This window comes from Arachis duranensis, chromosome 6 (assembly GCF_000817695.3).
Source record: "Arachis duranensis cultivar V14167 chromosome 6, aradu.V14167.gnm2.J7QH, whole genome shotgun sequence".
Lineage (NCBI taxonomy): Eukaryota > Viridiplantae > Streptophyta > Magnoliopsida > Fabales > Fabaceae > Arachis > Arachis duranensis.
In genome coordinates, this window is record NC_029777.3 from 12,504,881 (window position 1) to 12,516,834 (window position 11,954).

The 11,954-nt window shown below is 33.9% G+C and overlaps 1 protein-coding gene across 1 annotated transcript; it reads left to right on the top strand.

Moving 5' to 3' along the window:
• Window positions 1-2,885: 2,885 nt before the first annotated feature.
• LOC107492756 (54S ribosomal protein L51, mitochondrial-like) lies at window positions 2,886-3,502 on the top strand. Its single transcript, XM_016113814.3, is given in 4 exon segments — window positions 2,886-3,012; window positions 3,015-3,036; window positions 3,191-3,297; window positions 3,414-3,502. Coding segments are annotated over 4 exon segments (273 nt in total). The 5' UTR covers window positions 2,886-2,957.
• The last annotated feature ends 8,452 nt before the right edge of the window (window positions 3,503-11,954 follow it).

Genomic DNA, 11,954 nt, shown 5'->3' on the forward strand with positions numbered 1-11,954 from the left:
CCTGATTTTGAGGTCTCTCCTAACCGAGCGTTTTCTTCCATGTTGATGTATTTTTCTGCTCGTTCCTGTACTTCGTCTAAGGAGGTCGGGTACTTTTTTGAGATAGATTGGCTGAAAGGGCCCTCTCGTAGGCCATTGATGAGTCCCATAATGGCGGCCTCCATTGGTAAACTTTGCATGTCCATGCATGTTTTGTTGAATCTCTCCATGTAGTTGCGGAGGCTCTCCCGATCTCCTTGTTTGATCCCTAGTAAACTGGGGGCGTGCTTGGTTTTATCTTTCTGAATGGAGAATCTGGCCAGGAATTTTGTAGCTAACTCATCAAAGCTTGAGATAGACTTCGGGGGTAGGCTGTCGAATCATCGGATCGCTGTCTTTGTGAGAGTTGTTGGAAAAGCCTTGCAGCGAACAGCATCTGGGGCGTCAGTGAGGTACATTCTACTTCTGAAGTTGCTGAGGTGGTGGTTGGGATCCGTGGTGCCATCATACAGGGTCATATCCGAGAGTTTGAAGTCTTTTAGAATTTTGGTTTTCATGATTTCCCTGGTGAACGGGTCTTGCTCTTTGCGTGAATTTTCCTCGAGATTAGCCCGGGGGGCTTTTGATTTGAGATCGGCTTCCAATTGCTGTAGTTTTTCTTCCAACTCCCGACGTCACCGCACCTCTCTTTGGAGATCTCTTCCAATTTTCCGTTGTTGTTGGGTTTCTTTTTCCAGTTGTTTTAGGCGATCCAGGAGCGCTTCTATTGCCCCTGAATTTGGTGAGTCTTTGTTTTTGTTGGTTTCTGGAGTGTTTTGTAGCGTGACATCCGCGTTTTTGTGCGGTGTCCGATCCTCCAGACCTGAATCGTGGTCGTTGTCATGGTCGTCTGCCATGGTGATGGGATGACTTCCAGGTTCCCCGGCAACGGCGCCAATGTTCCGGGGGTTACCTGAAACTGTAGGTCGATCTCGGACGAGATCTTCTGTGCTGGTCGAAACCGATGTGTCCGGCTGGTGAATAGCGGCCAGAGCTGGTGCGTCCGACTTGTTGGACTGAATGTGCTGCTGATCCTTTGTCACCGAAGGGTGGGGGGTACCTGCAAGGGACTCCGATGCTTAAGTTAGCAAGGGTATTAAGCAGGTTTATGTAGAATCAGAGTATGAGTTATACCTGGGCGCTCCAGTGTATTTATAATGGTGAGATGTGACCTTTGGATAAGATAAGTTAGTTATCTTATCTTTATCTTTAGCTTTGAGTTGAGGTCAGCGTATCTTTCAACGGAACCGCCTTTATCTCTATAGGCTTAGGCCACCTTAGGATTTGGGTCGTGCTCCTCTATTTGGGCCCTTTACTGGGCTCTTCTGTCAATTTGGCCGAGCTCTTTAAGAAGAGATCGGATAGTCTGACCTGAAGAGGTCGGTCGCTTTATCTCCAATCATCCCGGTCGGATAGCTCGACCCAGGGTATGAACACTTATAATGATTGATATAGAAACGATAATGATTGATATAGCTCGGATAATGATTAATATAAATCTGAAAACAGAGATAATAGATATAGATTTGAAAACAGAAAAACAGATATAGGTCGGTGAATAGAGATAACAGATATAGGTCGGCAAATAGAGATGACAGATATAGATCGGCAAATAGAGATAACAGATGTAGATCAACAAATAGAGATAACAGATATAGATCTGTAAAATAGAGATGACATATATAGATCGAAAAAACAGATATAGATCGGCAAATAGATAGAACATATAAATTAGAAAATCGAGATGACAGATATAGATCGGAGAAACATATATAGATCGGCAAATAGATATACCAGAGATGAATTAAAAAATAGAGATGACAGATATAGATAAAAAAAATAGATATAGATCGGCAAATAAATATACCAGAGATGATTTGAAAAATAGAGATGACAGATATACATCAAAAAAATAAATATAGATCGACAAATAGATATAACATATATAAATTGGAAAATCGGATATAGATCAGCAAATAAATATAACAGATATAGATTAGTCCTTTTTCGGGCCTTAATGATTTATTATATGTCCTTTGTTTATAAAGGCACAGGTAAGTTTGAAGCCATTGGAAGGAAATGAGGCCTATAGAAAGAAGGGTGTTTATTTCGAGGCCCCACGGTGGGCGCCAATTGTTCTTGTGTGACTAACTTGGACGTAACTCGGTGTCTGAGAGTCAACGCCGAGCTATAGACTTGAAAGATACGAGCTCTTCGTTCAGAGAGATATCACGTCACAGAGAGTATGAATAAAGGGGGAGTGTACCTGCAAAAGGTACTCCGATGCTTAAGTTAGTACTATGAATTCAGTGTATCATTTGAAGATAAAATATCATACCTTTATAGGTGAGATAAAATAGGTCGGTTACATTTCTATTGATCATCTGAATTGAAGAGCAATTAATAGGTTTTAATAAGTGATAATGTCTGGTCAGACGTTTTTATTCCAATATGTAGTCCGTTGAGTCTGATTGTAACGTATAACGCCGAGTTATAACGTAAAGTGCCGAGTTATGGTGCATAATGTCGAGTTATTGTATATAATGCCAAATTATGACATCGGATTTGTAATGGCCATATCAAGGTCTAATTTATATAATATCATCTAAATATTATTCAATATCTAAGTGAAATTTTGTATGTTGTTATTGTTGCTGTGTTAATTGTTCTTGTTGTTGGTTATTAGAATTAGATTTAGTTACGATTTTCTTTTTCGGTTATGGACAATATTAATAATCAAGAAGCACATGTGGATATCATTGCATCTTGTAATAGTTTGGTTGATAATTCTCCAGATTCCAATATTGATAGTCAATCACAAGCTCCCTCTAAGTTTGGCTATTTCCACTTTTCAGAATATTCATCCCTCGCACAGAGAGAGACACACTAGGACTAAACTCTGATAATCTCATAGCTATGTTCATTCCAGTTTTTGTGTGATGGCTCTGAGAGGAGTATGGCAACTTCAGAAGTTTATTGTTAGCTATTGCAATTGGGTAGAAGCAGTAAAGGTATAAGGTACCCTCCATTTTGTCCTTTTTCTTCTTTCTATGCTACATTTACTAACATGCTGCTTTCTTTCATCGTTTCTAATCGAAAATCCCTTATTCCTATCACTGTATAACTGTTAGGTTACAGAGCCGATTCTTACTTTTGTTTTAAATAATAATAGGGCTTCTATGGAGTCAGAATTGCCTGTATTTAAGGAGAAGAATCCTCAATTAGAGGTTATTACTGAACTCATTCATGGTCAGCATCCACATTTGAAGGCATTTTATAGTAAAATTTCTTCTTTCTTAATTAATTAACAAAAGTTGGACGGTATAACTCACTCTGGGGATCTTATCTTAGCTAATTACTAAAATTTGAATGAGTGATTGTGATGAGAATTACAGAGAACAAAAACGAGCGAGTTATATGCGTGAAGAACATGGATCCAGAAGATGTACTTCACCATGCAATGAGGCTAAGTCTTCAATTTTAAGAATAATAAGTCTAGAGTGTAGTGTTCGAAACTTGTTCTTTACTTTCTAATCAATTTACCAATGTTGTGTAAACCATATTCTTCCTTGCAGGGTTGTTTTGTATCTATTATCTTAAGTTATTGCGAGGGAGGAGATATGTAAGCCATGATTTACACTGAACTCAAGTGTTTGAGGAAGTGAAATCAAAGCATTTATTAAGACAATCCAATTATGAAGCCTTTTTAATAATATGTTTCTGTTTTACATGGCTGAAGCTATAAAAAAGGCAGATGGTGTTCATTTTCTTGAAGAGGTTGGTCACCATTAGCCTGCTGGATACTCTTACATTCTTTAAAAATTAGGAAGATAAGTTAGGATCCTAATTATTTTTCATCTTTAGTGCATTTAACTACAGCTGAACTACAATATTTAATATTTTGATAGAGGCAAGAGTGGCATTTGGTTCCACAGTAGGTGGAGGTTTAGCCGAGGAAGCCAAGTCCATCAATGCTGATTTTCTTCTTCTCATGGCTCAAGAAATCCAAAAAACAAGTAAGAACTAGTGATGATGTAACAATCATCGTATCATGAATCCATTATTAGGATCAGACATGACAAATGTTTATTTTGTTCCTTATAGGAATGGAAGTTCCAAGGGAATTAGCAAGTATTGCTTTGAATATTTTGTATTATTTGTGGATTGTAATTTAAACGAATATAAGTCTGAGTTTAGTTATTTATCTTGCCTTGAGTTTTTATGTTAGAGGATTATTTATTATTTTGATAAGTTTGTAAACTCATTATCTACTATTTAGTATAAATTATATTTAAAAGTTTATTTGTCTTGTTATCTAATATTTTGTATAAATTTTATTTTGATATTTAATATTTTATTTGAATTAATTGTATACTATTTTTCAAATAGAAAAAATAATTAAAAAATGTGGCTATTAAAATCGACAGTAAAGTTGTCGCTTTTTAAATTTAAAATAGACAAACGAAAACAAAATATAGACGACGAACTTATCGGTATTTTAATAATTAAATCGACGGCTCTTTTGTCGATTTTATTAAATCAAATATCGACAAAAACGGTGTCAATTCTGTATAATAATATCGACGGCTCTTTTGTCGATTTTATCGAATCAAATATCGACGGAAACGAGGTGTCAATTTTGTATAATAATATCGACGGCAAAACTGTCGATTTTATTGAGCAGAGAAAATTCTCAAACTCATATTATAGACTGGAAGATTGTCGATTTTAATGAATTATTATTGACGGCCTGGTAAGCCGTCGATTTTATTAGAATTTTGAAAAATCGACAAGTTTAATAGCGACTTCATCCACCGTTGATTTTTCCGTCAATTTTTAATATTATCGACGGCCTAACCGTCGATTTGGCCGTTGATTTTAACGGTGTTTCTTTTAGTGCTTAAACCTGATGTAATTACTCTAATATTTCTGAATAATGTTTATTTTGTCCTTAGAATGCCACATGTAAATTTGGCAAGTAAAAATTATGCTGTGTTTCTAACACAGATAAGCAATTAGAGTATTGTAAATCAACCAATTGATGAAATGTAATTTTTTCTATTGCTATTTCTTTTATTCTTGTACTACCATATTTTGCTTCTGATTTCATATATTTTTTTAGAAAAAAAAGTCCTTTAAGATTTTATGCAAGAAAAAAAGGCAAGAAGAAAAAAGAAAATTCTGTAACTATGTAAATTCTCATGCAACAGAAGTTGTATTTTTATTGAATGCTTGTGGTGTAGTTGTGATGTGATTTCGTTGTATTTCAAGTTCACGGAACAAAAGGAATCATTGAATGAACCAGCTCCTGTTCATGAAGGAATAATAAATGATAATCCTAAAGAACAAATCATTGTTTTTCCAAAACAAACTCATTCTCAATAAGAACAACTGGACATGTGAGTTTTCCAACTCACTTTCAATGTTCTATTTCATTGAGTTAACTATTTGTACTTGAATGTTTACGGCATATTAATTTTTTCATTTTTCATTTCCTTAGAATCCCACTTCAAATATTTGCTCCTGCTTCAAGCCCTCATCAAATTCAACAAACTGCTGCAACGTCACTCGGAGAGGAGGATATAGAAGAAGAAACTATTAATGTGTAAGTATTACTTAAATTCTTTTTCTAATAGTTTCGGTTATTTGGTTTGTTTTTCGGTATATTTCTTGTTATTTAAGGTGCATTTGGTGTTGTTGTCCTCTTTTTGTTGTAACTAAGAAAAAGAATATTGATTTTATCCATTTTGACGAACTTAGTTGATGCATTTGTTGTAATTAGCCTATAGAAATCTGTTGTAGTGTTTCTACTGTCATTTTGTGCTTGTTTTATTGAGTTACATATCTTTTTAAATTTCTGTGTATTTAGTTTGTATTTCTGTATATTTCATGTGAATTGAGGTGTACTTGGTTTGATTGTATTAATTAGATTTCTTTGCTGTAATTCTGAAGTCCCACACAACCTCAACAAGTTGCTGCAAAGTCTCTAATAAAGGAAAGTACTTAAGAAGAACCTCAACAACCACCACAAGAATCTTATGAAGAAGTATCTCCTACTAAAGTGTATGTTTTACTTCTTAAATTTTCTTTTTCAATATTTTATACTTAAGATATTTTATGTGTCACCATGCAGTCATCCACTCCTTCAAACAGTGACTGATGCAATAATGATGGTTGCCAACGTTGTATTGAAGAATGACTTTCTTGCACCATCATTTAGCCTTGGATTCACTCAATCAAGTGAGGAGGCTACCCTTTCTCAAAAGGATGAACCACAAACTGTCAAGAAAAATCTCAGGACAGTCCAATATTAGTAGAAGATTTGAAAGAGTTGGTGGAAGCTGTCATAGATACTGGGTTTGCAGCAGCATTAAATTTTGGTAGAGAGAAAGGTCCCTCTCTGGAAAAGATGCAGCCTACAATGAGCTTTCTCGACAAATTCCACACTCCTGTAAGGCAGAAGCAAATAATAGATGAACTTAAGGAGAAACGCTTTTATTGGGTGACAAATATCAAGACTTATGAAGATGAAAACACTAATGAGTGGGAGACAATTTTTATACTGAAGCATGAAAAACTATTGGAAATAAGAAGAATGCACTTTGAATCCTTAAAAGCTGAATCAGATATCGAAAATCTGGTAATCTTATAATAACATTAATGATTTTCTTATCAGTTGTTGTGCCATATATGTATTAAGTTTGGATTTTTAATTTTCATAGGTTGTCTGGCAATGTGCCAAATTCTGAACACCAGAAAAATTAAAAGATTTCAAAAACTCGTATACTGTCTGCCCCTTGATATTGTTGTAAGTTGTAATACATTAAAATTTCGGTGTATTTTTAAAATATATTGTTTACTGTAACTATTTCTTTCGATGTTATACAAATTTTGAAGAATTACACATTGTCGAGTCATGAAGGCAACTTCCTTCATCCAAAAACTAAGAAGCCCTTCCAGGTTGAAGACTATCAGGACTACCTCCCATTTTTGGACAAGAAGAAGCTTGTATCCCATCTATTTGTAAGCTTTCACTTATAAAATTTATTAAATAATTCTTACATTATGTGGCAATTAAGCTAAACAATTATTCTCTCTGGTCAAACTTTAGATATTTGTCCCAATTTGCTATGCACAACATTGGTGGTTATGGATAGCGGATGTTGAAAAGAAGGAATTTTATGTCCTCGACCCAATAAACAAAAAAGCTCCTACAAAAGAGAGAACAACAATTAATAAATTTGTTGTAAATTGTTTATTTGATACAAATTTCTGTTTCCTCTATAAATTCTCTTGTTTTTGTCTGTTTGAAATAAGGTGCACTTGTAGTTCTATGAAAAAAGGAAAATAAATACTATAATATATCGAATTGCTCCGCGAATACACCGAGAAATATTCAAATAATAATCAAATTCTAAAGGTTGAAATTATACTTGCCTTATTTTGGTTTTAGGGCTTCGTCATTTCAAAAATGAGGGTGTTTATTGGAGGAGAACCTTTGATAGACAAGGATAAGGATGTCGAAGCACCATACATCAACATAAGTGGGTAGTAGATAAGGTATCAAATCTTTATATTTAATAAATTTATTGTGTTTTTTCTTACTCTACTATTTTATTGTGTTAATTTATTCTCGTTTTTAGCTATGGTTGCGCAATATATGTTATGAAATAGCTGGAGTTAATTGATCCAAAAAAGATAAAAAAGAGAAAATATTTGTGGAAGAATTGGAAACAGGTAACTATCTTTAAAAATAAATAACTCTATTACTAAATTAACGAACTTTAACAAAGAAATTTCTTTAAGTTGTAAGATGAAGTTGATCATTTTAGTGTGGAATATGCTACCATTCTACTTGACAAAATAAATCAACTCAGAGATAAAGCCATTGAAAAATGTGAAGCAATCAGACTATCCAAGTCATCTGCTGCACTATTAAGTCCTTACTGTACATTGAAATCATTAGATATTGATAGTAGATAATTTGATATTATAAATTGTATCTTTTTATTGATAGTACATAATTTTGTTTACAAAATTAAACTTCTATAAACATGTCTATACTGTATTGAAATGTTGTTAGTCTAAATGAATCCAGGTTAAAAAAAATGCAGAAAAAGAAGAATAAATTTTGTACTACGCCGAATTACTTTTTGAATACACCAAAAATTATTTAGATAAATACTGGATTCTCTATATTGAATTTCTATACTACTTAAGTATTGAATTGTTTGTGTACTGTATATTTAAAAGAAACAAATCCTAAAACATCGTAAAAAAGGACAAAACAAGAAAATATAAACCCTAAACCTCATTTTCACACAAAAAAATATTACGTAGATTACACCGAAATTGTGTCAAATAACAACGAAATAGATTCATAAAAACACCGAAAATCTATCTTATTCTCTTGAATATCTAAAATTATAATTCATAATATGTCCATGATAATGGCTGAAATTTGACTGCACTACTGAACCACCATAAAAATGATCAACTACAAAAAGTAAATCATATATTAGCAAAACTATTGACATGCACAAACTCAATTCCCACTATTTAAAGAACATGAGTTTCACCTCAGTTAGAACCTTCTTTTCCTTTTTCTTTGCAGCATTTGCAATCTGTTTTTGAGTATTTGATCTCAGTCTATTTTTTGGACGTCCTCTTGTTCTCACCCATGGAGGGCTTTGAAGCTCATTAATATCTTCCAACGAAGCATCTTCGTGAGATAACGAACATTTTCTTTTGCTTTTGGCTTTGTATTCTTGCATCTCAACTATAATATTGTCATATGCGCAATGCAGAATCGTAGTCAAATCCTCAGATTTTGATGCAAATTCACAAATATTTTGTGACTGAAACACCAAATCATCAAATCTCCTACTTCTTGGCTCCAAAAGAGGCTTGTCATGGCTATTCTTGATATGTGTGCCTCCTCTTTATGTTCTTACTCCACTATTTCAATATATATCTTGGTAACACTTTATCTACTCGCTCAAAACTTAACGCGCTCGGAGAATGACGGCACAATATCCCTCTTGACTCGAATAATAAGCACTGACATTTAACTTGAGATGGTATCGTGTCATATGTAACTACAAACTTGTTGAAAGTTGAGTTAGAAACCTGTTCAACAACTTCATATACCATATAACCCAAAGCGGATTGCGTTGATCTTGTGATACAATTCACCTTTCATCTAAATTGTGCTTGGACTTCCTTGAACTTCTCGTGAGTATACACATGCTGAAATTGAGCTTCTATTGAGGATTTTGTTACACAAGGTATGATGGTATGAAAATCTGCAGCATCCGATTCTTTCTCTCTACTCTCTACTTCCTAGGCAATTATCGTACTATTTGACGAATTGGATAAGGGAGCTGTTGAGCGTAATAAACTTGTTAAAAAAAAAGCATGCATGCTCTCGCTCCTTTGTGTGCTTCTCATCCTGGTCTAGAAGTGGTGATCGAGATAAACCGGAATCCATAAATAACGATTTTTGAAAAGTTCTAAAAAATTAGAAAAATAACAATCAAAACCAAAATTCATCGAAAGACGTACAGTTTGACACTTCTACTACAGAAGAAAAATATATAAATATCCACACACTAAAAGTAACAACATCACTTATTCCTAATAAAGACACAATTACCTGAAAGCCACTTGTTGTCCCCAACACCATACTTCATCAGAAAATCATTCCAATTCTTATCAAATGATTCTTTTGTAAAAGAGTTTCAAACAACATGGCTCATCTCATGTTCAATTTCTTCGTGTTGATTGTAGTCATTTAATTTACTTGGAATATTCTTCATGATATGTCAAATACACAACTGGTGAATTCTTGTGGGCATAAAAGCCTCAATAGTCCTTTGCATCGATGCACATTGATCGGTAAGATTGCCTTTCGAGGCATTTTCTCCCCTGCAACAAAGCCAACATTGAAATAACCATTCAAATGGTTGAAAATACAACGATACAGAAACAAAATCATATATACACTGAAAATCTGTCTAAGTACACTGAAAGTAATATCAAAATACACATAAACCAAAACATCATATTACTTATTTGTATTGTAAGTGGTATCGAATGAAATAACATCTCCAAAATACTCACAGGCAGCCCTACTTCTTGCGTCGGCCTAAAAAACAATCTTAATTGACTGATCAACCTCAAGTTCAAGCTCGAAAAAGAAATTTTGATTCTTCTCTTTCATTCTTAATAAGTATTCCCTAAATTCTTTTGCATCCTCTAGTTCTGAAACATTCTGCACTTCTCTCGTGATGTAATTTCTCACATCTTTTTCAATAAAACTTAATTTACGATGACCCCCTGCTGCTGCGACAAATGATTGATAAGTTTTACTTGGTCTGATTCTGGCTTCCTTGTTATTCTCTATTATACGTTGTATAGACATGCTTAATTCCCTGTGTTGTTTAAGCATCTCTACTTGATTTAGACAGCACGAATGTGAATGATGCAACACAACCTTTGAAATGATCCAAACACCAATATATGTATATAAATTCTTGTAGGAAAATTAAATCCAGCTGAGAGATTTGTCTTCTCAGTTGGAGATATGTTCGATTTCCATTTTTTCTCTCTAATACATGTAATCAATTGGTTCTTAATTTCAATTTTCTTCTTCTTTGTGCTCCAAATTTTCGTGGAAAAACCTGCAAGTTTAGACTAATCTTTGTAGAATTTTTTAACTTTTTCAAACGTGTTAAAAGTCATCCCAACTTTTGGAACAAGCTGCTCATCAATATCGCACCGAAACTGAAAATAAACCAAAATTGGTGCAAAATAAACCATATAAGTAACTAAATACACAAAAACGAGGAGAAAATAGATTCATCAAAATAATAGAATCCAATTCAGAACTGGTACATTACAATCAAATACAAACCATCAACCATGCACAACAAATTTTACAAAAAAAAACAAAACGATTCAACTTCAGAATCATAAACCACTAACAAACTACATTAACTAGATTCAAACCGCACCTCACCACTTAATTCGATTCAAAACAATAATAGAATTCGCCCTGATTCAATTGAAAGTCTGAACCTACAAATATAACGAAAGAAGAGTTCCAAAATACACCAATTTATAATCGAAATACACCGAAATGGGGGGGAGGGGGGAATAGATTCATTAAATTAATATAATCAGATTCATAACTGGTACCTTACATTCAATTCAAACCATCAATCATGAACAACAACTTTCACAAAGAAAAACATCATTATTCACCAACAGAATCATAAACTACTAACGAACATTAAACTAAAATGGAACCACCCCTCAGCTGCTTCATTCGATTCAAAACAATAATCCACTTCGCTCTGATTCAATTGACAGTTTAAGCTTGAATAATTCATTATCTTCCATAACGAAATAACTGTTCAAACCTAATTTCACAACTTGATTTCAAAAACTTGAACGAAGAGCATTGAACTTAAACGAATAGAATGCAGAGAACGAAGAGAACATAGTGAATGAGGAAAAACGCAGAGATAGAACGGAACGTAGAGACACAGATAACGCTAAGAAAATTCGAAAAGAAAAATGAAATCCGCATGAAAAAGGAAGTTATATAGCGTATTAGGTGAAAAGTTTGTTAGAGAAATTGGCACGTGAGTTGAATTAGGTCAAATTAACTTGTTTAGACTTGTTTGTTTAAATTACATGTTTGCAGAGATTAATTGATAGAATAGATAGATAGATTATTATTATTATTTATAATGTCATTTGTACCCTTAAGCAGAGATGGAGTGAGTGGAAAATGTGAAAAGTTGATGAAGTTAGTCAAGTTACAGCAATGGGCTTGGTTTTGTGGAATTTAACAGCGGGTCGTAAGAAGGAGCAAAAACTAAAAAGCATTGCCATTTCCATCACATAATCCTCCTCGTGGCCTCATTTCA